This window comes from Lissotriton helveticus, chromosome 5_1 (genome assembly GCF_964261635.1).
Source record: "Lissotriton helveticus chromosome 5_1, aLisHel1.1, whole genome shotgun sequence".
Taxonomy (NCBI): Eukaryota; Metazoa; Chordata; class Amphibia; order Caudata; family Salamandridae; genus Lissotriton; species Lissotriton helveticus.
The window spans coordinates 496,116,912-496,143,573 of NC_136065.1; the positions used below are offsets into that span (position 1 = coordinate 496,116,912).

General features: G+C 52.4%; 1 protein-coding gene across 2 annotated transcripts in view; it reads right to left on the reverse strand.

Moving 5' to 3' along the window:
* VPS13D (vacuolar protein sorting 13 homolog D) overlaps positions 1 to 26,662 on the reverse strand; it is a 2,979,414-nt gene that overhangs the window by 441,566 nt on the left and 2,511,186 nt on the right. For both annotated transcript variants that reach the window (XM_078642819.1, XM_078642818.1), the window contains one exon: positions 12,825 to 12,974. In XM_078642819.1, the coding sequence (XP_078498945.1) occupies positions 12,825 to 12,974 (150 nt within the window). The remainder of the gene's footprint in view (positions 1 to 12,824; positions 12,975 to 26,662) is intronic.

The window sequence follows — 26,662 nt, forward strand, 5'->3', positions numbered from 1 at the left end:
GTCTATGGCATAGTATCTAAGGAGTCCACTATCATTGTTGTGGTGCTCCTTGAAATGCCTTGCAACCGGGTATGTGGCATCGTTGGTCTTAATGGCCCTAATGTGCTGGAGTACCCTTTTGTGGACCTGCAATTTGGTACTACCAATATATTGCAGACCACATGGGCACTCCAGCACATAAACCACATACTCCGTCTTGCATGTCAACTGTTTGTTGATCTTGCGTGGCTCTGTAGAAAATGCTGTTCGGAACTCGGTTTTATTGAGCCCTTGCGAGCATGCCTTGCAGCTAGAGCACTTTCTGAAGCCTCGACTCGCTGCTAACCAATTTTTAGGTGGAATCACCTCCGGACTGGATTTAACTAAAGCATCCTGTAACGAGTATGCTTTTCGGAAGGTGATAATTGGTTTGTTAGGCATATGTTCTCCAATTACTGGATCTAATTTGATTAGATTCCAGTGGTGATTGATTATTTTTCTCAATACCGCATGTTGACTGTTATAGGTCCAAATGAGTCTGACTGGTTGAATACCATCGGATTTTGTGGCCCTCTGTGCTTTCTTATGGATCAGTGCATTGCTACGGGACAGAGCATTAGCTTTTCTGATTGCTATGTCAATAAGATTTTCCGCATAGCCTCTTGCCAGAAACCTTTGCTTACTGGCAGCCTGTGCTGCTTTGCAGTGATTGTCTGTACTGCAAACACGCCGAATTCTGAGCATCTCCCCATAGGGAATGCTTCGAATTAGATGCGGCGGATGGTGACTTCCTGCGTGCAGTATAGTATTGCCCGCAGTAGGCTTCCTAAAAAGTTTTGTTTCTAATCTGTCCTGACTGACCTCCAAAGTTATATCCAAAAAGTGAGCTTCCTTTTGACTGATATGTGAAGTGAAGGACAAATTAAACGAGTTTATGTTTAGGGCATCAATGAATTTTACCGCCTCCTCATGAGTCCCCCGCCAGATCATTAAGATATCATCGATGTATCTATACCATCGTATGATATGGCGGGTGCAGATCTCCCGGTGAATACCATTGAGGACCTGTCTCTCCCAGTATCCCATATGGAGACAGGCATAACTGGGAGAGAAACAGGCCCCCATGGCAACACCCCTGACCTGCTGGTAGTACTGGTTTAGGAACATGAAGTGGTTGTGATGCAAACAGAAGCTAATCATGGTAAGCAACATTTTATTGTGCTCGGCCAATTCAATTGGCCGTTTGCCCAAGAAAAACTCAACAGCCCTTAACCCATCCGCATGCACAATGCTGGTGTACAATGATGAAACATCAAGGGTGATCAACCAATAGTCACTACTCCATTGCAGTTCATTCAGTTTTCTAAGAAGGTCACTAGAATCTTGAATATAAGATGGGAGTGCCAGCACATGTTCTTGAAGGAATAAGTCAATGTAAGTAGTAGCTTTTTCTAATAACCCCCCGCACGCGGAAATGATGGGTCTTCCAGGCGGTTTGATCGCATTCTTATGTACTTTTGGAATTAGGTACAACACAGGGGTGATAGGGTGATCGTTCTTTAAGCATTTGAGTTCATCCATACTGATGAGTCCACTGGATCGCCATCCCATCAAGATATATATATATATCATATATATATATATATACACCTATGAGTCACTCCAATGGCAGGCCTTGACAATCCTGAAGGCAGAGTGCTTGGTTTTGTGTGAGAGGGTGCCCTAGCATGAGCTGAGCAACTCTGCAGCTTTCGGAAACCCTTCCTTATAGCTGCTCTATGATACAGCCATACAATATACTCTTAAGTGCATTATAACCTTGCGGTAAATGCTAACTTTGGTTTGGCTGCATCAAAACATGTCGTGTTTGGTGTCAAACACTTTGGAATCATACCCCCTGCAAGTTCTGGCGGCGGGGGTAAAACTCCACCCTTCTAGAGGGAGAAGACATGTACACACTTACCTGACCGGTAATAGTTTAAAAGAGCGCCAGCATCACAAAATGGAAGCTGCAGCCACAGACACGAGTCTGACCTCCTGCTGCTGGACAAAACTCCAGCAGGGGAGGCCTGGACAATAGGCTTTCTGTCACAGGGAGGTGAAACCACCTCCCCAGACAGGCTTTAGTGTATTGGGGCTGGGCGGGTGCATTCAGTGAATGCTTTTCAGACAGTGCAGGGGGCACACTTGGTGTCCCTGTGCATACCCCAGTTCAAACCGGTTGCAGGGGCACTCAGCCCCTGCTCTGGCGCGAAACTGGACAAAGGGGAAGGGGTGTAACCACCCACACCCTCGGTCCTCCCATAGGTGGGACCCTAGAGTAAGTAAAACCCCTAAACTTAGTATAAGTATAGGAACCCAGTCCTTAGGACTTTAGATTATACCTGGACGAAACTCTGCAACATATATCCTGGAACTTTGACATTTCGACTAGAAGATGGAAGAATATCCCTAGGGGTCAAGGAGTTACTCCCCTGTTCAAACAGGCACCAAAGAAGCTTCTTGTCGGACTGCATTTCCAAGGCTCCCGCCGGAACCCGAAGGTTTTGCAACACAGGACACGGACTTCCAGACATCTTCGAGGCCGACACGAGATCATAGCAAAGCTGAGACCTGTAGCCATCACTAGAGACATGGGACCGGAACTCCTGGACACCGTGCACATTTGCAAGTGCATCTACTTCTCGAGCTTTCCCAAAGTTGTGCATTGGGCTACTCGTAGTCCAAGCCCTACCCACCATCTTCACCGAAGATTGTGGGCCTACACTCCACGAGTGTTCCATAGGCCCGCTTCTAGCATTTCTGCTTGATGCACCTTCGCGATCCCTGGTCCGTTGACTGGTGGGTCCCCACGAAGGTAACTCTTTTGTTTCTTGGGATTCCCTGGTTGCACTAGACGTGCCCCGACTCCCCTCCAAAGGGTGAGTCCCTCAGACCTTGCTGGTCTGCTCCAAAGCGGATCTTTTTATTCTGCGTGGGTTGCTGTTGCCAAGGCTTGTTGGGTCTAATCCGGATACTGACACCGCAGCACTCGACATCCGACGTGGGACAGCTCGAATCCAGCTCCTGGTTGTCGTTGACGCCTCCTGGCGGAAGAATCAAGCTTCATCTTCTGCTCCAGACATCTCCAGACATCACCCGACATCGGTGGGCATCTGCTCATCACCTTCCTGGTCAATGGCTAGTGACCCAGACTCTGTCCCCTCTGCTTTCAGGTTCTTCAGATGTCGATCCACCCTTGGATCCATCCGGACACTTTCCACTTGGACGCCTGCAGCACTTTCAGCAGCTCGCCATAGAAAACGACGACGAAACCCGACACGAAAAGACACCTATGCACCCGGCTTCCCTGGGTGAGGTAACACGAGAACTTCGGTGCTCCTGTGGGTCTTGACTCTCGAACTGTCTAGTTCTAAAGGGGTTTGCTCCAAGTCCACTCCTAAGTGTCCCTAATCTTTAAAATTCTAATTGCAACTTTCTCCATAGAAGTCAGTGGTGATTCACAGCTGTGTTTAGACACTGCACGCGTCCCCCGTGGGTCTCCTGCGTCCCTATCTTGGGTAGTTCCTGGTTGCCCCAGTGGTTCTACAGGCCCTATGCCTGGTCTCTATGTCCCTCATGGTTCCTATACCACTTTCTTAGTATATGGTTTGTGACGCCCCTAGGGCTAAACGTATATTGTGCTAATTTACTGGGTGCTAAATAGGTTTACTGTATGTACTTTTGCCTCTAGCCTCGTAAAGAGACTAAAGGATTGTTTTTAGATTAAATACATATATTTTATATATATATACCTGGTGTGGTTCTCCTTTCATTTGGTTATTACATGAGATCATATACTGGTAAAACAAGCTTCTTTACATTCCTTCAAGACTTAGCCTGAACGCTGCTCTCCACAGCTACCACTAGGATAGCTTTCTATAAGGTTGTCTTTAACCTACCATCAATAAGGGGTTGTTTGGACTGATGCAAGGTGCTCACTAGAATAGAGGACAGCATATGCCAGGTCAACTTTTCACACCCAACAGATCCACCCCCCCCATCCCCTACTGGAATCCCCACCTCCTCTCTGCCTCCCTGCACAACGGGACTAAACCCTCCTGCCATCCCCAACATGCAGAGTGTCTGTAGCCCACCCTTAAGTAACTTCAGGAACATGAGCAACCCCACTCCCTAAGACAACCTTACAAAATACTCATTCTCCGCCCCGGCCAAAACGCTCCCCCAAAGCTAAAGACAAGTCAATTACTGTTCTGGGCCTACACATCAGATATAAGGCACAATTCTTAAGCAATCGCCTGGACCATTTGGCCCGACTAACAGGAAATATGAATCCTCAAGCAAATTCAAATGAAAAACAATACATTTGACATGGCACAAAATTACCCAGTCGGGCGCCCGAGGCCAGAGGAGTGTCCAACAGTCTCTTCACATACATCCGAGTTCAGCTTCCCCATGTGGGACCTTGAGAGTCTGAGTCAGAATGTGGAGGGGAGCATCTTTGCTGGTGCCAATTGTCCGTTCCATTAGCAGCGGATGTGACTTTAAGCGATTTCTTGCCAACACTGCGCCAGCCGTCGAGCCAGTCCCAAGAATCCTCCGGTCTAGTGAAAAACTACAGTTTGCCGTTTGATTCCACTCTTAAGTTTTGCAGGGAACAACATAGCATATTTGATCACCTGGTCTCTGAGGGCCTGTTTTACATCCAGGAAACTGTGGCGCTGTTTCTGAAACCTCCGAGTAAAATCTGGAAAGAACGTTATTTTGCTATTCTAAAAGTTCAGTGGGGGGGCCGCTGTCGCGGTCTGCAGGATAACATCGTCGTCTCGAAAATTAAACACCCGGGCCAGGAGTGGCAGGGGGGAGAGGGGGGGGGGAAGCTGCACTTGGCTTCAGACGGTCCCATGGCACACGGTGAGTTCTTTCAATGGAAAAGCATTTGGAAAGGCCTCGTGGTTGCAGGTGCTTAAGGACTAGCTCTTCCACGAACAGATCAGCGGCCTGCCCCTCATTGAGCTCCAGCACGCCAAGAATGCGGACGTTGTTGCGCTGTATTCTGCATTCGTATTTGTCCGATTGTAGAGCCACTGCCTCGTAAGAAGTGTGCAGTTCGGTCACCTGTCTTTTAAGAAGGGTGGTATCAGTGACAAGTTCCTTGGTGGTGTTCTCCACTGTGCCCACGTGCTCCGCCATTTTCCTCATATCTTCACGAATCAGAGCCACCTCCGTTGCAACTGTGTCTATCCGGGTCTCGAGGGAAGTCCGTACCGTTGCGATAGCCTCAAAGAAGTCTTTGTTCGTTGATTGAGTGGCCTTGCCATGGACCGGCGGCTCCCCCCGACCCTCTCCCTGTTGGTTTTGCCATGCAAATGTTTCCAATTTGGCCTGCGTCGCCATGCGACCGCTGCATCCAGTCGCCATGTTGTGTCCGTCCCAGTGGCCTCAACACAGAGAAGGGGTGCGACCTTTATTCACCGCCGCCTACAGTGGACCCTTCCACTCGGCCTGTCGGTTTTGGCGAGTGACACCCCTGTCTGCAAGTCAATATCCCCTCCCCACGGTGACCACTGCAGCGCAGAGGGTCCCACAAAGTCCAGCACTGCACAATCTCTAAGCAACTCAGATCATGGCAGCGCGACTTGAGCCAGATGGTACCTCCAATTAGCTGGGCTGCTAGATTTCCCCCACCACCTGCTCCAAAAACAGGGCCTCACACAAAATGGCTTCTTGGCGGGAGGTCCAGACAATTCAGCACATGACAGGATACGGTGTGCAAGGGCTCCTCCCAAACTGTCCCTGTTTTCCTCTGTGCAGGCCATTCTTGTCGATCACACTCTATGGGTCCCATTCAAGGGGGGGCAGCATTGATCGCCCGCCAACTGGCCCGGGCTCCAGGTATCGCTGGGTTCAGTCTGTTCTTCCCCAGCAGTCGACCACATCACAAGGGCCACGCGGCTCCTCAAATGTCTCCTTCGCGCGCTCCGCTGGGGCACCCGCAATAGTCGGGCAGCTGGATCTCCACCGGGTCTCGGAAACCTTACACACAGTCAGGGGGCAGGTAAGACACAAATCACCCCCCATGCATAGGGACAGAGAGCAGGATATTGCGCTGCAAGCTCTCCGGGCCCAATGATTCAAGATGGCGGATCCGAAAGTCTGGCCCCAGCCGACTCCAAACCCACGATGCCTGCCCCGTGTCCACCAACCAGCAGAATCACCACTCTTCAGATTTGTCAGTGGCGGCGACGCCCCAGCCGCAAGCACCGCTCATCAATCAAACGCCGCTACAACTGGGACCTAGGCCGGAGCTGCGGCCTTGCGTGAAGTCTGCCTGCCGAGGAACGACACTCCTCCTCGGCACGATCACAGCAGGCGGATCTTTCAACGGCCCTCACCTCGCACAGACGCCACGGATCGCTCCCAAACTGCTTCCGCTGCACGCCGGTCACCAGCAAGTTATGCTCGTCCCCTCAAAGAGCGAAATCGGCTGGAGCGGATGGAATAAATCGGAAGATTCGAGAGTGGCACCACGGAGCTCAGCTACCGTGCGGCCATTCCCATCGGCAGTTGGCCACGCTCCCTGATTTCTCCATTCTTGATTAATAGTCAGCCAGCATCTCAAGTTCTCTGGCCGACAACTCTTTTTTTGTTCTTTGGAAGACTTGTCAAGTTATGTACTTTCAGAAAGGTATGCCTTTTTCATACACTTTAATAGTTAGCTCAGAATTTCTTAGACTGCCAACCTCAAATGAATGCTTTTAAGATTACTAGAATCTGACCGACTATCTTCTAAGCTAAAGCTAAGCCCAACTCCTTCACCCAACCATGAAAATTTTTCAACTGCCTAAGCCCTCCACTTCTAGGTGTACGGCCTATATTGGTCCCCCTCTCTCTGCCACAAAAAGAGCCAAGGCCCTGTATAGCCACTCAGCTGGAAGGATCTTGGAAACTCTTAACTATTGCTAGCTGCTTCAAAGTAACAGTATGTGTGGACAGCTCCCTCTGCAGGAAGTCAATAACTTTGACAGAATACCTTAAGCAGTGTGGGCTGCTTAGAACCAAAATACAAATTGCACTTACTTTGTGGGTGATTTAACAACACTTTTTCCCCATAAGTATTTGCAATAGCCGTCTCAATAGTTGTCTCTTGAAGAGACAACTTTTCTAGAAACAATCAGCATTCTTGGCAGCTCCCAATTTTTTTTGTTCCAATGGAGCCTCACATCCAGGGGCATTGTGTAGGAAGGTGGATAGCTGACTATATGGTTACCCCAACTTTTTGCCTAGTGTTTAGCTGGTTTTCGACTTAGTTGGCCTGAGATCCTGCTATTCAGGGCCCCAGGCTGTCTGCTCTCCCTGTAAAATGGACTCCATGTACTTTAGGTACATACCTGATTGGGTAACCTTTGTGAGCCCCAGTATAGTGTACCATAGGTACCCAGGGCATAGGTGCATCCAAGGCCTATCAGGGGTTGCAGCATGTATTATGCCACCCCTGGCTGGCCATCCAAACTGACACCACAGGCTGATCACTCAGCCTGGGCAAGGTGGTGTAATCACCCCTTGCTTAGATATAGTATACCTATATCTACCCTTATATATAGACACATATGTACCTATAAGTCACTCCTATGGCAGGTCTTAACAATCCTGGAGGCAGAGTGCTTGGTTTTATGTGAGAGGGTGCCCTAGCATGAGCTGAGCCCCTCTGCAGCTTTCGGAACCATGTCCTTATAGCTGTTCTATGATATAGCCATACCATATACTCTTAAGTGCATTATAATCCTAAGGGTTAATGCTAACTTTGGTTTGGCTTTATCAAAACATGTTGTGTAAGGTGTCAAACACTTCGGAATACTACCCCCCCCCACCCCCGCCAGTTCTGGCGGCGGGGGTAGCATTCCACCCTTCTAGAGGGAGAAGACATGCAGTTACTGCTTTACCCGGTTAAAGTTAAACAGAGCCTCAGCATCACAAAATGGATGATGCTGCCACAGACACGAGTCTGACCTCCTGCTGCTGGACGAAACTCCTGTAGGGGAGGCCTGGACAATAGGTTTCCTGCCTTGGGAGGTGCTAGCACCTCCCCAGACTGGCTTTTAGTGTATTGGGGCAGGGAGAGCTGCAAAATGAGACACTGCCTGGGGCACACAAGGTGCTCCATGCATAGCCCGGTTCAAACCAGTTGCTGGGGCACTCCAGCCCCAGCTCTGGCGCGAAACTGGACAAAGAGAAAGGGGTGTAACCACCCCCTTCTCAGGGTCCACCCATAGGTGGGACCTAGCAGGTAATCCAGCCCCTTAGTTTGGTATAAAATTAGGAGCTGTGTCTAGAGATATCAGATTACCCTGAAAAGAAACTATGAAACAGAACTCTTGTACTTCGACATTCTATGCTAACTAGAAGACTGAAGAAGATCTCCCTTGTGGTCAAGGAGTGACCACCCTGTTCAAACAGGCACCACCAGTAACTTGCCGGTTTGCTTTGTCGACGATCCCGACGGAACCCGACGACTCACCTACTCAGGACTGGACTTCCAGACTTCTTGGACTCCGACCCACATCCACAGCAAAGCTGACACCCGTGGCGGACACGAGAGACGTGAGACCAGACTCCCTGAAAATCCTGCAAACTGCTAACTGCATCGACTCCTGAGGTAACTCGCAGTTGTGCATTGGGGCATGAGAAGCTCCAGACCCGAGCCACATCTGCACCAGAGCTCAGCCCTCCACACTCCACGAGTGCCGCGTGGGGCCCGCTCCTGGATTTCAGCTTGTCGCGTCTTCCCGGTTGCTAGCCCGTTGGCTAGTGAGCCCCCTGAAGACGATCCTTTGAATTTTCAATGCTTGCCTGGTTGCTCTGGGCTTGCTTCAGCTTCCTTCCGAAAGGGAAGCTCCTCAGACCTTGCTGGTCTGAACTGAAGCGAATCTTCACTTCCTGCGTGGGTTGCGGTTACCAAGGCTTGTTGGGTCCAATTCGGATACCGACACCGCAGTCAACTAGAGCCTTCGTTGGACAGCTCGACTCTAGCTCCTGGTCATCATCGACGCCTCCTGGTCCTTGTGGCTGCAGAGACGAGCTTCACCTCTTCACCTGTTTGCATCGCGACATCACCTGGTTCCATCCTGGTTCCTTCCTGGTCACTGACTAGTGACCCAGACTCTGTCCCCTCTGCTTTCAGGTTCTTCAGTTCCTTGATCCACCCTTAGATCCACCCGGACAATCTTCCTTCGGCCGCCTGAAGCACTTCTTTTGCAGGTCTCCATTGAAAGCATCGACGGAACCCGACACGAAAAGGCACCTATGCACCCGGCTTCCCTGGGTGAGGTAACTCGAGTACTCTGGTGCTCCCGTGGGTATTGACTATCCAAGTGTCCTAGTTTAAAGGGGTTTCACCGTAGTCCACCCGGAAGTGTCCTTAATCAGTAACTTTGTGGCTTCTTCGTTCTCCACTGTAAGTCAATGGTAACTTGCGTCTGTGTTCCCACACTGCACGCGTCTCCCGTGGGTCTCCTACTTCCAAACCTATGGTCCTGTAGTGTAGCCCCAGGGATTCCCTAGGCCCTAGGCCTATTCACTTTTCCTGAAGTGGCTCTTACACCACTTACTTAGTATATGGTTCGTGAGTCCCCGATGGCAGAATTGTATTTGTGCAACTTATAGTATGCTTAATAAGTAACTTGTAACGTATCTCGAACTCTGACCTCATAAAGAGTGCAGAGGGGTTGTGTTAGTAATAAATACATCAATATTTTGATAATATACCTTGTGTGGTGTCCTTTCATTTGGTATTCAAGGGATTATATATGGTAAAACAGCTGGCTTCACATGTTCTCTGAAGTTTTAGCCTAAGACTGCTTGTCCATGCTACCACTAGGATAACTGGTCTATAAGGTTGAGTTTACAACCATCACCATAAGGGTCGCTTAGACTGGTGCAAGGTGCCCACCAGAATAGTGGACAACATATGCCAGGTTAACTTCTCACACATTGTATCTTCCAGCAGAATACCTACTGCACCGGTTTGTGGCAAGTATTATGTGAGAAGTTGGCCTGATGTGCAGTGTTCACTATTCTAGTGATCACTATATATCAGTCCAAACAACCCTTATTGATGATTGGTTGTAAGTCAACCTTATAGACCAGCTATCCTAGTAGCATGGATACGAGCAGTCTAAGGCTAAGACTCTAGAGGGCGTGTTAAGCCAGCTGTTTTACCATCACATTACCCCTTGAACACCCAGTGAAAGGACACCACACAAGTTGTTATGAAAATAAACAGTGTATTTATTTATAACGAGACTACCCTGGCTCTTTATGAGACAGGGAGCTAAGCACACAACAAAACTCTTACGAAAATACTTTTAAGTTAGCACGTTACACAAATGCCCGAGGGGCACGAAAAACCATATACGCTAAAAGTGGAATGCGAATTACTAGCAGGTAAGTAACAGTTCTAATAGGCTTTGGAATCGCTAGGACTGGACTAGGGAATCGTTAGATTACTACTAGGAGGCCTAGGGGACTCGGGTGCAGAGTGTGCACTCTCACGCGGGATGCGGGACAAAGTCTATGGAAGCTAGAATTCACAAAGTTAGTGTTCACGGGCGAACCCGACCTGGTAGGGAGAAAACGACAGTGGATCCTGACCCTTGGATAGTGAGGCTATGCTGGGACACCGGAGTGCCGAAGTTACCTAGCCCAGGGGCTGCAGCTGCATAGGTCTGAAAAGACGTCGGGGATCTCGTTGCCGGACCAGGAGCCTGGAAGGAAGAAGTTGCTGGCAGGCGACCAGTGAAGGAAAGTTCGATGGATCCAAGCCTGGATCAAGGAAGAAGAAAACCTGAAAGCAGAGGGGACCAAGTTCTTGAATCACTAGCCAGTGATTAAGTGGGCACCAGGATGGCACCGGGCGAAGTCACCGCAGTCAGGTGAGTGGGCACTGCTGGGCTCTGCAGTCTCTCGGACCAGGAGGCGTTGTCGGCGACCAGGATGGAGGTGCGAGCTGTCCCACGAAGGTTGAAGTCGTCGGCGTCGAAGTTACCCAGGAGTGGGCAACAAGCCTTGGCTAATTCAAGCCCACGCGGTGGACTCAAAATGGCGTCTTGAGTGGACCAGGAGGGTCCAGGGTGCTCCTCTTCGGGAAGGGAGCAAGGGCCAGTCTGGAGCAACCAGACCAGCAGCAGAAATGTCGTCGGGCGTCGTCAGGAAGGCCACAAGCCAACGGGCTAGTAGCCAAACAACGCGGTGAGCAGCGGAAAGCAGAAGGGCCCCACGCAGATCGTGGAGATGCTGGGGGGCTGCACTTCGGAGCTGGAGCTGCTCAGAGTCGGGGCTTCTCGGACCCCAAAGCACTCACCAGTAGATTACTCGGCGGGCTTGCTGGAAAGAAGTCGTGCAGTCTTGCAGATGGCCGGTCCCTTGAGGTCTCGTCGCACCCACGGTTCTCAGCTGGGCTGTAGAGGTGGGTAGAGGTCAGAGGTGCCAGGGAAGCCGGTTCTCGTCGAGCTGGGCAGTCGGATTCCGGAGGAAGGACTTACAGCAGACCGCAGTGTTCTTGGATGGTGCCTGCGGATGCAGGGTGACTACTCCTTAGTCACAAGGGAGAAATCTTAGGAAGAAGTCTTGAGTTCCTTTCGCAGAAAGTAGTTTCAGGATTCAAAGATGATCTGATTTGGAAGGGGGCCAGTCTCTACCTTTATCCTGTAAAAAGGGGCTGGCACGCGACTAAGTCCTGCCCTATGGGTGGGACTAGGAGGGGGGTGGTTACACCCACTTCCTTGGCGGGCTTTTCCCCAGCACAGGGTCTGGAGTGACCCTGGAACTGGTTCCAGCCAGCCTATGCACAGTGAGCACCGGGGTGCCACGTGCAGTCACCTTCCTCTAAAGCCCTGCCTACCTACAATACACAAAACCCTGTCTGGGACGGTGCTGGCACCGCCCCTGGCAGGAAACCCTTTGTCCTTATCTCCTGCTCTGGGAGGACTCCCAGCAGCAGGAGGGCAGACTTGTGTCTCGGTGGCAGCATCCATTTTGTGGATGCTAAGGCTCTGTCTGACTTTTAACCGGGTTATAGGTTACAGGCATGTCGTGTCCCTCTAGAAGGGTGGAATGCTAACCCCGTCGCCAGAATTGGCGAGGGGTTAGTATTCCAATTCGTATGACACCTTACTCGACATGTTTTGATAAAGCGATACCAGAGTTGGCACATAACCGCGAGGATTATAATGCACTTAAGAGTATATGGTATGCGATATCATGGAAACGGCTAAGGGATGGATCCCGAAAGCCGCAGACAGGCTCAGCTCATGCTAGAGCACCATCTCGCACGATTCCAAGCACTCTGCCTTCAGGATTGTTGAGGCCTGCTATAGGAGTGACTGATAGGAGATCTGAGTGTCCATTTTTAGGGTTAGATATAGGTATACTATATCTAAAGCAAAGGGTGAGTACACCACCTTGCCCCAGCTGTCGTGCAGCCAGTTGTGTCAGTTTTAGTTAGTCAATCCAGGGGTGGCATAATACATGCTTCAGCCCCTGGGAGACTTCTGGGTGCACCTCAGCCCTGGGTACAGGGACTTGGAGAGGGCCCAGTGCCAATTCAGTACCTGAGTACAATTTGGATAGAGAGAACAGCTAGGCTGTGGGTCTGATTAGCAGGCCCACAGCCAGGGAAAGTCGTAAACCAGTGCAGCAAAAAGCAAAAATCTGGGTGATCATAGGATTGCAGACCCTACTCTCCTACATATTAGTTTTAAGGAATATCAAGACTAAAATACACATTACAAACATCCTTTTATCTTGCATTATTGTATACATTTTTTAGTGAAGACTGATTACATTACCTTGTATAAATGGGTGAGTGCATTCTTACTGGGAAATTTCATTGCATTAATCTGAACAGCAGGCCCAACCTCTGCTGGCTCATCTTCAGTGCTCCTTGGACTGACATAAAGCAGCACTGACTGAGTGGACCCAAGAAGTTGATTATCCACCTTAATAGCAAAGAGAATGAAAATAAAAGGAACAACATTTCTTATAAATAATATATTTCATAATTATAAATAACAATTAGATGGTATTACTAAGTACTGTTCAATTTACTGCAGTATACTGGAAAAGTAATGTAAAAAGAAATAACATTTTAATTTCTGAGTGTAAAATCATTGTATAGCCATTATCACTTCATTACTCTTAGTCTGCCGAATCGTTGCACAAGTTACTACTTGTGTAACGATATATCTGTAAGAGACATTAGTTAGTGATAGATTCCTTACCTAAGAATATCCTCAGGCGTCAGACTGGATTCGGAAATTTTTTGCGTAGCAGTACCCATGCGCGTCGGTAGGCGTCGTCCGCGGCTCCGCGTCCGTGTCGTGGTGACGTCGTCGGAGTACTTAGACGCCGACTCTGCGTGCTGACGTCAGTTCTTATACACAGCTTTTCCGCGCCAGATACGCAGAGCCATGATAGAACCAACACTGGTGCCATGAAACTAGGGCCCTGAAAGGGGAAGACCTTAACCCTAGATATCGGTTTGCAGAACGGGGAGGATGGATGGGTCGGTAAGTAATCTATCACTAACTAATGTCTCTTACAGATATATCGTTACACAAGTAGTAACTTGTGCATCTGAAAGAGACACGTTAGTGATAGATTCCTTGCCTTAGAATAGATACCCCAGCAATACCAACCCCGGTGGTGGGGCTGCGAACCAATAATCACACCAGAAAGTCCTGGAGGACGGAACGGCCAAAGAAGCCATTCCTCCGGACTTGGCTGTCCAGGCAGTAGTGTCTTGCGAACGTGTGCAGCGAGGCCCACGTAGCTGCCTGACATGTCCTGCAAGGGCACACCTTGGCCCAGGGCAGTTGTAGTCGCCATGGCCCGAGTGGAATGAGCCCGCAGCCCAACAGGGGGTTCCTTCTTAGCCAAGGAGTAACACGCCTGGATGCACAAGATGATCCACCGAGAGATGGTCCGCTTGTGTACCGCCTGTCCCTTCTTAGCGCCCACGTAACCAACAAAGAGTTGGTCATCCACCCGGAACTGACATGTGCGATTCAGATAGTAAGAGAGCGCACGTTTTGGGTCCAGACGGTGGAGCCGCTCTTCCTCTTTAGAAGGGTGCGGAGGCGGAAAGAAGGTGGGCAAGGTGATGGACTGCCCGATGTGGAAGGCCGTGACAACCTTGGGCAGGAAAGAGGGTCTTGTCCGCAACACAACCTTGTCCGGATGGACAGATAGGAAAGGAGGTGTGGAAGAAAGAGCCTGGAGCTCACTCACTCTCCTGGCAGAGGTAATGGCAACCAGGAAAGCAGTCTTCAAGGTAAGCAGACGGAGAGGACAGTTATGTAGCGGCTCAAAGGGTGCACACATGAGATAGGTAAGTACAAGGTTCAAGTCCCACTGAGGCATCACGAATGGAACAGGAGGGAACATGTGCGTGATGCCCTTCAAAAACATATTTACAATTGGGGAATTGAACAAAGATGGCTGATCAGGTCGCCTTAGAAGGCGGAAAGGGCAGAAAGGTAGCACTTGAGAGTGCCCAGAGCAGAGCCCTGCTGGGCAAGAGAAAGAAGGAAGAGGAGAACCTCAGAAAGAGGGGCAGAGAGTGGATCCACAGCCTTTGCTGTGCACCATGCCACAAATCTGTTCCACCTGCAGGCGTATACCGACTTTGTGGAGGGACGCCTGGCTGCCAGAATGACATTACAGACTTCATGAGGCAAGTCAAATGGCCTCAACTGTCGCCGCTCAATCTCCAAGCTTGTAGGTGGAGACTGGACAGGTTCGGGTGGAGGACCGTCCCCTGCTGCTGCGACAGAAGGTCCTCCTGAAGAGGCAGACGAATCGGGGGATCGACAGACATGCTGAGTAGCTCTGGATACCAGTATCTTCGTGCCCAGTCCAGAGCCACAAGGATAACCTGGGCCCGGTCGCGCCTGATCTTCTTCAGCACTCTGGGCAGAAGTGGTATAGGCGGAAAGGCGTACAATAGACCGCAACTCCACTCACGACGAAAAGCGTCGCCGAGCGAGTGCCGCCTTGGAAATTCCAACACGCAGAACTGATGACATTGCGCGCTCTCTTCTGTGGCAAATAGATCTAACCAAGGCTCTCCCCACTGCTGAAAGAGACCTTGCGCCACGTCCGAGTTCAGACGCCATTCGTGATCCATCATGCACTGACGGCTGAGTTCGTCCGCCTTGGCGTTCAGAGAACCTGCCAGTTGTTGAACCACCAGGGTCATGCCCTGATATTCCAGCCACTGCCAGAGGCGCAGAGCCTCCTGGCATAGGGTCCACAACCCCACCCCGGCCTATTTGTTGCAGTACCACATGGCGGTGTTGTTGACCGTGAACACCTGCAATACACTCCCCCGGACAGAGGGGAGGAACGCCTTCAGTGCAAGACGGATCGCCCGCAGCTCCAGAAGGTTGATGTGGAGATGGGACTCCGCCGGAGACCAGAGGCCTCTGATCTCCGCCTCTCCCATGTGGCCCCCCAGCCCTGGAGGGACGCGTCCGTCACAACTACGTGCTCTGGCTGGGGTAGGGAGAGGTATCTGCCGCTGACCCAATCACGGTCCGTTACCCACCACTGCAACTGACTTACAGTGCCCTCCGAGATCAAGACATGGCCGGACAAGTTGCCCTGATGTTGGGCCCACTGAAACTTCAGGTCCCACTGCAGAGCCCGCATCCGCCACCGGGCGTGATGCACCAGAAGGATGCAGGAGGCCATCAGCCCAAGAGGCCGCAGCGTCAACCTGACCGAGACTCGGGATAAAGGCTGAAAGATCGGAATCAGAGCCTGAATATCCCGAACCCGCTGTTCGGGAGGATAAACACGAAACTGTGCTGAGTCTAGAATCGCTCCGATGAAGAGGAGCTTCTGAGAGGGACACAGGTGTGACTTCGGCACATTGATGGAGAACCCCAGCAGGTGCAGGAGGTCGGCCGTAGTCTAGAGGTGGCTGACGACTGTCTGGGGCGAGCCCGCCTTCAACAACCAGTCGTCGAGGTAGGGGAAGACTGAAACCCCTAACCTGCGCAGATGAGCTGCGACCACCGCCATCACTTTTGTGAACACCCGTGGGGCGCTGGTAAGGCCGAAGGGGAGCACGGTAAATTGAAAATGCTCGTGGCCTACCATGAACCGCAGGTAACGCCGGTGGGACGGCAGGACGGGGATGTGAAAATAAGCATCGTGCAAGTCCAACGCTACCATCCAGTCTCCAGGGTCTAGGGCAGCCAAAACCTGAGCCAATGTCAGCATCTTGAACTTCTCCTTCCGGAGGAAGCCGTTGACGTTCCGTAGGTCCAAGATAGGGCGTAGGCCCCCTTTGCCCTTCTTGGTTACCAGAAAGTAGTGGGAGTAACAACCACACCCTACTTCTGGCCCAGGAACGCGCTCGATGGCCCCCTTGGCCAAGAGGGCCGTAACTTCCTCTTGCAGAAGTTGCAAGTGATCCCCCAACACGCGGTGGCATTGCGGTGGCATGGCTGTAGGGGTCGCCTCGAAGGGGAGGGAGTAGCCCCATCGGACGATTTGCAGCACCCACCTGTCCGATGTGACAGTGCGCCAGTGGAGGTGGTGGTGGCGAATCCTGCCCCCCACTGGCGTCACATGGGCCTGAAGGCATGGACTAGAAGTGTTTTGAGGCGGATTCTGCAGGGGCAGGTGTGGACTGGCCTTGCCGTTGTCCCCGCCGGCCGCCACGGCGGTTTCCACGTCCGACACCGCGCTGGATGGTAGTCTGCTCATCACCACCCCTTGTTGTAAATAATTTTGTCCACCCTAAGCGTGGAAGGGTATACTCAGATGTGAGTCCCTTGCTCATTGCACCATCAGGATTCAAGCAAGCCGGGCCGAAGACGGCTGTAATGCCAGAAACCGGTCCCCGGAAGCTTGTTTCCTTCCCAGTGTAAGAATTGGCTTTTGTAGTCTGGTCTGCCCTGTTCCCATGATGCACTGGGCCAGGGACAGACTAATTTGCATACAGCCAGGTTCTGAAACTGGGATGGTGCAATGAGCTAAAAAACGGTGTTGGATCTAGCCCTGATCTCTTGACTGGGTGAGAGTACTCTGCTTAATTCAGAGACTCTGTCCATCACCACCCTTGTTGTAAATAATGGATGGTAGTCTGCGGCACGTGACTGGCAGAACCTGTGGGGGTGCCCCTTCCTTGGCCACGAAAGGGGCGAAAAGCAGCCGTTTGCTGGCGCAGGGTTCGAGAGGCCCAAGGACTTGGCCGTAGCCCTGGAGTCCTGAAAGCGCTCAAGCGCATGGTCTGCCTTGTCGCCAAAGAGGCGACGGCCATCGAACGGCATGTCCATAAGTGTGTTTTGGACATCGGCCGAGAAATTGGCGGACCTCAACCAGGCGTGACGATGAATCGCCACCGTCGTTGCCATCGCTCTGCCTAGAGTGTCTGTAGTGTCCAGCCCACACCGGATGGAATACTGTGCCGCATCTCGGCCTTCCACAAGGGCCTGGCCAAGTTTAGCCCGAACCTCCATCGGACATTCTGGCAGCACAGCCGCGACCGTGTCCCACAGAGAGTGGGTGTAGCGGCCCAAGAGGCACGCAGTATTGACCAACCGCAATCCCAAACTCAGGGATGAGAATACCTTTTTCCCGCAAGTCTCGTACCTCTTGGATTCCCGGTCGGGGGGAGCCTACGGGAATGCGGTCTGGGAATTGGAGGCCTGGATAACCAGTCTCTCAGGGGTGGGGTGGGTAGACAGAAAGCAAGGGTCACCCGCGTGGGGACCCAGTCGGAGCCGCTTGGCCCGAAGGCGCCGCGGAACCCGATGGAGGAGCGAGCGACCTCATGGCCATGAGGAAGTCTGCAATCTCCCCCGGCGTCGCGTCCTGCCCAGGGACCGGCGGGTGTGGAGCAGGCAGCGACACCGGCGGCTCCAGCGGAGCCGCGTGGGCGGTGTCGCCCGAACCCCCGGCCGCGTTGCGCGAGCATCGGTGGGAGTCAGAAGAGCGATGATGCCTCTTCCGACTTCTTGTGCCTCTTACCTGGGGACTTCGAGCCCGAAGACCGATGACGACTCCCGGACTGTGGTGGCTCCGGCCCCGCGACTGGTCCCTCGACCTCCTTTCGGACCGGGACCTCGAGCGGCGCGGGGCGGACTGCCGAAGCTCGAGTCGCTTACGGGACCGCTCCCGTCTAGCCTTAGACGTCAGGGCCCGGCAGTCGGAGCATGACTTATCGTCGTGGTCCAGGCCTAAACAGTGCAGGCACCGGCGATGGGGGTTGGTAACCGACATCATTCGGTTGCAGTCAGCGCAGGGCTTGAACCCGGGCATCCCTACCGGCACAGTCGGAGTCGATATAGACTTCGAAAAGGGATCAAAAAGGATCTCAAAAGGTTGGTCAAAAAGTGACTAGGGTACAACTTTTTCCAGATCTGCGCTAGCTGGCGCGGAAAAAAGAAGAACTGACGTCAGCACGCGGAGGCGGCGTCTAAGTACTCCGACGACGTCATCGCGGCGCCACGAGGGATGCGGAGCTACGGACGACGCCTACCGACGCGCATGGGTACTGCTATGCAAAAAATGTCCAGATCCAGTCTGACGCCTGTGGATATTCTAAGGAAAGGAATCTATCACTAACGTGTCTCTTTCAGATCCCATTATCAGCTACATAAGTGTTCATGCACCTAATGAAGGGATTGAAAACTGCTTAAAAACCTAATTTCGAACTTAGCAGGTACCAATTGCACATCGCATCTCAACCGTCAAATCTGTAGCAATCATCAGTGAAGAGGTGCGGGGCAACTGGGACGCAGAAGCATGCAGGCCAACGCCCTCCAATTATCTTTGTCTTTCACTACATAACAGAGAAGCACTGTGGCCCCATATAGTCTGCTTGTATTTAGAGCATTGAAACTCTAGCCTAATAGTCGTGACTCTAATTCATACACAGTTACTTCATTTTGGTAACACTCTGTCTGGGGATCCTGTATCTAACTACAGATTTCACACCTTTAGAATATTACCCAGGTGTCAGACTGGACATTTTCACAGAAGTGTTCCAATATACCAGCAAGTGGCATAGTGTAACTCCACATAGACCTTGATCTGCCCCAGAAATGACAGGACAGAGCAAACAAGGACCAACATGTCCTGCAGGAATGAACGGGTGCAATGCACTTCCGTTGGACATGGCTGTCAAGAGAATAGTGCTTCAAAAAAGTGTGCATGGACACCAACATCAAGGCCAGGCAGATGTTGCAGATGTCGTGTACTACTGCAGTGCTAGCAGCCTTGTGGAATGAACCCTGAAGCCTTTGGGAGGCTGCTTCTTGGCCAATGCCATGCAGATCTTGTTTAGAGTACTATCAACCTGGAAAAACAAGTTACTTACCTTCGGTAACAATGTATCTGGTAGAGACACAGTCTAGTCGCAGATTCCTTAACTTAGAATATCCTCCAGGCGTCAGTTGGATGCGGAGATTTTTCAGCCGTACCTCTACGCGCTGGGGGGCGGCATAGTATGGTTACGCTCTGACCTCGCCCACAGATGTGACGTCAGTGGAGCCGTATAAGTCCCTTCTGGCGCGCTGCCGTCAGTTTTCTACTGTGAAGCGTTTCCACGCCACAACAAGAAGCCAGTACTAAAACTAAATGTGTGGGAACAGTGTGCCAAAAAGGGTTAAACATCGTTTAAGACGACAAAGATACATTATAAAATAAAAATAAACATTACTCTGCATTGTAGAGAAAAACCCTACATAATGTAAATGACTGGAGGGCGAGAGCAGAGTACTCGCCTCATAGAAATAGTCATGCATAAACAAAGAATGATACCCTCCTATAAAGCAAAACAGCAAATGAATGTTAAGGGAAACTGTGAGAAAGTGCCAACTTTCTTGCATGGTGTGCCCCCACTTTTTGCTGAATTGCTGATGTGCTTTGACTGAGTGTGCCCTGGGCTCCTGCCAATCAGGTGCCCATGGCCTGTGTTACTTCCCTAAAACTGTGTTGAAGCTAAAACCCAATTGGCATCTCTGGCTACATGTCAGCCCCTGGTAAATGGTACCCTAGGTACCCAGGGCATTGTTGTGAGAAGTTGGCCTGGTATATGATGTTCACTATTCTAGTGAACACCTTGCACCAGTCCAAACAACCCTCATGGTGATGGTTGTAAGTCAACCTTATAGACCAGCTATCCTAGTGGTAGCGTGGACAGAACAGTCTTAGGCTAAAAGACTCTTGAGGGCGTGTAAAGCCAGCGGTTTTACCATATGTAACCCCTTGAATACCAAATGAAAGGACACCACACAGGATATATATAAAATATATATGTATTTATTTACTAACACACTCCTCTGAACTCTTTATGAGATTTGAGGCCAAAGCACATAACAAGTTACCTAGTCAGAATACGTTAAGTTGCACAAAATACAGTTAGGACCTGGGGCGAAGCAAACCATATACTAGGAAAGTGGTATAAGTACCACGTCACGAGAAAAGGAACAACCTAGGGCCTAGAGAATCGCTGGGCTACACTATCTGACCCTTAGGTTAGGAGTAGGAGGCCCACAGGCGGCGCGTGCAGTGTCTTTACACACATGTGTGAGTCAATGTTAAGTCAATGGGAACTTAGAGTTTAGAAAAAAAAGGATTTAGGACAGTTCCGGTTTAGCTAGGAGGAAACAACTAAAAACCTAGACACTTGGATAGTCAATACCCTTGGGAGCACCGAAGTACTCGCGTTACCTCACCCACAGGAAGCGGGTGCATAGGTGTGAAGATGTGTTGGGTTTCGCCGTTGAAGCCTATGGAGCCTGTGAAGAAAGATGCTGCAGGCGTCCAGGAGGAAGATGTCCGGGTGGATCCAAGGGTGGATCGAGGATGAAGAAGACCTGAAAGCAGAGGGCACAGAGTCTGGGTCACTAGCCAGTGACCGGGTGGAACCAGGAAGGAACAGACGACGTCGAGGAGCAATCAGGTGCTGTCGTGAAGCTTGTCTCTTCAGCCACGCGGACCAGGAGGCGTCGAGGACAACCTGTTGCTGGAGAGGAGCTGTCCCACGAAGGTTCTCGCAGATGGAGGGGTCCACTGCCGGATTGGATTCGACAAGCCTTGGCAAAGGCAACCCACGCAGGATTCAAAGAAGGCTTCTGGTGCAGACCAGCAAGGTCTGAGGTGCCTCACCTTTGCAGGGAGGCGAGGGCCAGTCTGGAGCAACCAGACCAGCGAGTTGATTCAAAAGGATTGTCGTCACAGAGGCTACTAGCCAACGGGCCAGCAACCGGACAACGCGTCGAGCAGAACACAAGCAGAAGGGCCCCACGCAGAACTCGTGGAGTGTGGAGGGCTGATCTTCGGTGCAGGTGGAGCACGTATTCGGGGCTTCTCAATCCCCAGTGCACAGCTTCGAGGATCCCTCAGGAGCTGCACAGTTAGCAAGTCGTGGACTTTTCAAGATGTCCGGTCCCACGTGTCTCGTCCCCTCCACGGATCTCAGCTATGCTGCAGACGTGAAGAGAGGGTCAGAGAGGTCTGGAAGTCTGGGTCTTGTCAGGCTCTGTGCTCGGGTCCCGGAGGGAGCGTCGACAAAGCAAGCCGTTGATTTTCTGGAGGGTGCCTGGTTGCCCAGGGTGGTCACTCCTTGGCCACAAGGGAGATTCTTCAGTCTTCAGTTTCAGCAGAATGTCGAAGGTCCAGAGTTTCGTTTCAAGTTTCAGTTCAGGATCAAATCTAAATCCTGGGACTCAGCTCCTACCTTTATACAACTTAAAGGGGCTGGATTACTTTCTAGGTCCCTCCTATGGGTGGGACCAGGAAGGGGTGTGGTCACACCCCCTTTCCTTTGTCCAGTTTCGCGCCAGAGCTGGGGCTGGAGTGCCCCAGCAACCGGTTTGAACTGGGGTATGCATGGAGCACCTAGTGTGCCCCAGGCAGTGTCTCAATCTATTCAGCCCTCCCTGTCCCAATACACAAAGTCATGTCTGGGGTGGTGCTTGCACCTCTCCAGGCAGGACACCTATTGTCCAAACCTCCGTGACTGGAAGGACTCCCAGCAGCAGGAGATCAGACTTGTGTCTGTGGCAGCAGCATCCATTTTGTGACGCTGGGGCTCTGGTTAACTGTAAACGGGATAGTCAGCAACAACATGTCTTCTCCCTCTAGAAGGGTGGAATGCTACCCCCGTCGCCAGAATTGGCGAGGGGGTAGTATTCCAAAGCATATGACACCTTACACGACATGTTTAGATAAAGCCAAACCAAAGTTAGCATACAACCGCGAGGATTATAATGGACTTAAGAGTATATGGTATGGCAATATCATAGAACAGCTACAAGGACATAGTTCCGAAAGCTGCAGACAGGCTCAGCTCATGCTAGAGCACCATCTCACACATAACCAAGCACTCTGCCTTTAGGATTGTTAAGGCCTGCCATGGGAGTGACCTATAGGCTACTGTGTGTCTATATATAAGGGCAGATATAGGAATACTTTACCTAAGCAAGGGGTGATTACACGACCTTGCCCAAGCTGAGTGATCAGCCAGTTGTGTCAGTTTGAGTGGCTAGCCAGGGGTGGCATAATACATGCTGCAGCCCCTGGTAGGCCTTGGTTACACCTATGCCCTGAGTACCTAGGGTACACTTCTACAGGGGCTGATAAGGTGAACCAATTCCCAATTGTGGATGTACCTAGAGTACATGGTGTGAATTTAGAGCGAGTTTATCTGGGCTTTGGGTCTGATTAGCAGGCCCACAGCCACATCTAAGTCGAAAACCAGTAAAGCAAAAGCAAAAAGTGGGGGTGACCATAGGAAGCAGACCCTACTCTCCTACAGTACCTGTCCAGGATATTTGCAGGGTGGCTACCTGGAAGAGTATGCACACCTTTACCAGGCATTACTGCCTGGATGCAGCCGTTGATAAGGATGTGGTAGTGGGACAAGCGGTGCTGAGAAACATTTCCCAGTTACGGTGAGCCCTCTTCCTCATACCTCCTTCCTTTATACGTTGCATGTACACATTTTACTGTAAATGCTTTATCTGATAGAGACTACTAGCCGCAGATTCCTTAACGTAGAATTATCCCCAGGCGTGAGACTGGATCCGGAAACTTTTTGACACAGCAACCCTGCGAGCCGGGGGTGGGGCGGCATCATGCAACTCCACCCAGGCGTCGTCTGCGTACGCAATGTCAATGAGGTCACATAAGTCCTACCCCGGCGTGCCTACGTCAGTTTTTTCCTTTTCCGCGTGCAACGCGGATCCGGTCTCTGCTCGGGCCTGTTTGGGGCCCTTTTTTTTTCCTTATTGTCTAATTTTCGGGTGGAACAGTGTGCGAATGCCTTCAGGCTTCAAGACTTGCATGTTGGGTGGGCGTCTTATGTCGGCGACGGACCCTCACCTCAATTGTATGTGGTGTTTAGGGGAGGATCACGGCACCACTGATTGTGAGGCGTGCCAACAGTTGAAGCCTAAGTCGCGGCGGGAGCGCTGGATGAAACTACTCTCGGCGCGTCTCTCAAGTTCGGCTTCCTCTCCTCGATCAGCCTCTGCAGACGGCTTCCGATACGGCCGTTGTCGTCGTCCTCGCCCTTCTCCGATGTCGAGAGAGCGTCGCCCCCGGTGGGTAAGTGTCGCAGTTTGTCCCCGTGGGCTGGTGTTCGGCCTGCTGGGGGCGTTGTCCCTCCGCGGGTGATGAGGCCCGTGTGTCGTCCTCCTATCCACTGTTTCCCGGTGACAGAGCGTCAGGAGTTCAGATGGAGACATATGTGGCGGCTTTGCAGGCCTCGCTGGCGACTCCTCCTCATTACCCTCCTGGTGCGTCAGCAGTTCCCTTGCCTTGCGTGGGACCCTCCGTGGAGCCGCCTGCAGCTCCGGCGCCGACTGTTTCGGATCCAGGCTTGGAGGATGTGGTGCGGCCCTTTCGGGGGTACCTCCTTCAGACCACGGCACCTCTGCCTCGCCGCAAACTCCCGCTGGAGTCCCTGTGGTGTTGTGGGAGGTCGCCGGGGCTCGGGTTGCATCCTCAAGCCCCGCTCGGCCCTCTGGGCAGGCGAAGGCCTTGTCCACGGCTCAGCTGAAGCCGCCAAGGTGCCGACACCTGCTAGTTCGGGCGGCGTCAAAGGGGTCGAGGCTGAAGGGGACCCCTCTTCCCCTTCCGGGCCCCTCTCGTCCCTCCCTGCAGGTAGATGCCTCGTCGGAGGTTGAATCGTCCCTTGCGCCGCCGCTTGGGTCACCGGGCCACTTCCGCCACATCCCGGGCCGAGGCTGGTGGAGGGCTTTGTGTCACTCCCCAGGTCCCGCTCGTTCCTCCACACAGGCGACTGCCACGTCGGAGGTCGAGTCGGTGTCATTCCGGCGCCGCACCTTGACCGATTCAGCTCCGCTCCGGCGCAGTGTGACTTGGAGGAGCCCTGTCCGGTGTCTCCGTCGGTGCCGGATGGTGTTGACGTCCTGCCTCGGGCGGCAGACTCTATGGCTCCGCACAGGGGTCGTGCCGCGGATTCTTCTTCGGACGCTCCCTCTTCTCCGGAGGTTGGCTGCATACTGGTGTCATCCTCCCCGGAGACAGGCCGCCGCGTGGTGTCTTTTTCACCGGCATCATTGAAGGGCGGCTCCCCGCCGTTTACGAGGCCGAGGTGTTCGTCGGAGGAGAGGCAGGTGTCCCATTCTTGGGTTCCTTCTGACTTCCAGGTCTGGCCTTTGCCCGCCCCGCTTGGCTTCGGGGACGGCCGCCTTAGTTGGCAGCCGTCGCCCACAGAGGAGCTGCTTTCTCCACCACGGGGCCCTACGGAGGCGGGTGCGGCCTTCGCTCACGCGGTCTCCGCGGCTGGGGGCATTCTGCGCATGGGTGACCCGATTGCTCACTTCCTGGCGGACCATCTCTTGGAGGTTCTCCACCAGGGCTCTGGTGGGAGGGAGATCTTGCTTCCCTTTGAGGGTTCGCTCCTTTCTTCCCTGACGGGGGCTTGGAGGTGCCCCGCCTCAGGGGATCAGGTACCTCTCCACCTTCTGCACCGGCACCTCCCGGCGCTGCGTGACCCGGTGTGTCTTTCCCTCCACCCCTGTGCCTCCAGTCCACTTTTACTGATGACTCCGCTGTCCCGGAGGGGGGCGGGGGGGGGGGGGGGTGGGTGTTGCTGGTTGGACTCTTGGGGGCGCAACATGTTCGCCTCGACCAGAGCTGCCCTGCGGGCCCTTAACACCTTATGTGTGTTGGCTAGGGCCTCCTCTTATTTGTGGGACCCGGCTGAGTCTTTGGGACCCGCAGCATCCCAAGAGACTGTTCAGGTGGACTTACGGCATGATGCGTTGGATGGCCGGGAGCTAGCGGCGTTTATTCTCTGCTCCGCTCTGGACATCTCTGAGGTGCTGGGCCAGGCCATGGCTTCTTCAGTTGCCCTCCGTCGCCATGCTTGGCTTTGGGACGGCGTGTTCTCTGAAAATATTCGGGAGCGGCTGATTGATCTTCCGTTTGATGGCAGCCTGTTATTACATGCCCCGGCTGGCTCCACCATCCAAAGGTTCCTGGCAGGGCTCCGTCCTCCTCCTCCTCCTCCTCCTCCTCCGCCTTATCCTCCTCCTCCTTCCCATCTCCAGTGACTGCTGAGTTGAGCTGGTTCTGGACCTTTCTTTGGGCCGGTTGCCCTTGCTGTGAGGTGTGTTTTATGGTCACTCGAGTCCTCCTTGCTGGGGCTGTGACTTTGTTGGCTGCTGGACAGCCCTTTGTTGACTGTGTGTTATCTGCTTGAGTTATCTGCACAGAATTGGCCCTGAGATTAGGCCTTCTGTTTTTCTCTTGAGATGCTTGACAAGCCTTCCGCTGGGGTTTTTCCCCGTGGCTATTTCGTTTTTTCCTCTGCTGCGGAAGTTCCTTCCAAAGAGGGTTCCCATGTCTTGGGACTTAATCTACCCTATGTGGGGTAGTGGTAGCTGTTATTTAGCTTGCGCTCTGCTAGGGAGTTCTGGTCGCCTCCGGGTCTCTGCTCTTCATGGCGTTTATGTATGTTGCTGATGCTTCTTTAGGTCATGTGCGCGAACCACTCGTGGTAGAGTGTCCGGGCATTTACTCGCATTCAGGCTCCTGTCCTGGAGGCTGAGATGGTTCTGTGTTTCTCCCTTTGTCTGGTGTAGCCTGCCCAGTCTTCCTGGGGCCCGGGCTGTTCTTCCTGCGGCTTATTGCTGCGGGCGGCGCACTGTCTGGTCAGTTGCCTTTCGGCTAAGGTGGGCTAGTCTTCTTTTCCCTTGTTTCCGTGGGCCCTCTGGCCTTTCTTCTTCCTCTTTCTTGTCCTGGAATTGGATGGAAGCTCTGCTGCCTGGTAGGGGCGTGGGGTGCTTCGGCCTCCCTGGCATTGCCCTTGGTTTCTCTGCTGAGGGTGCACGGGCTTCTTCTGAATTCTTCTAAATTCTCTCTTCATCCCACATCCCTCTTGGGGTCGGTGGTGTTCTCCTTGTGGGGGTTCCCCCTCCTTGTCTGGGAGGACGGGACTCTTCGCCCTGTCCATGGGATTAGTCCCCTGTGGGCCTTTCTGTTGTGTCCAGGCTGGTGGGGTCCTTCCGCAGACCCTCCTTCCCCGTGGGTATGGCTAGGGTATCTATTCTACGTTAAGGAATCTGCAGCTAGTAGTCTCTATTAGATGTACGAGTTACTTACCTTCGGTAGCGATGTATCTGGTAGAGACGAT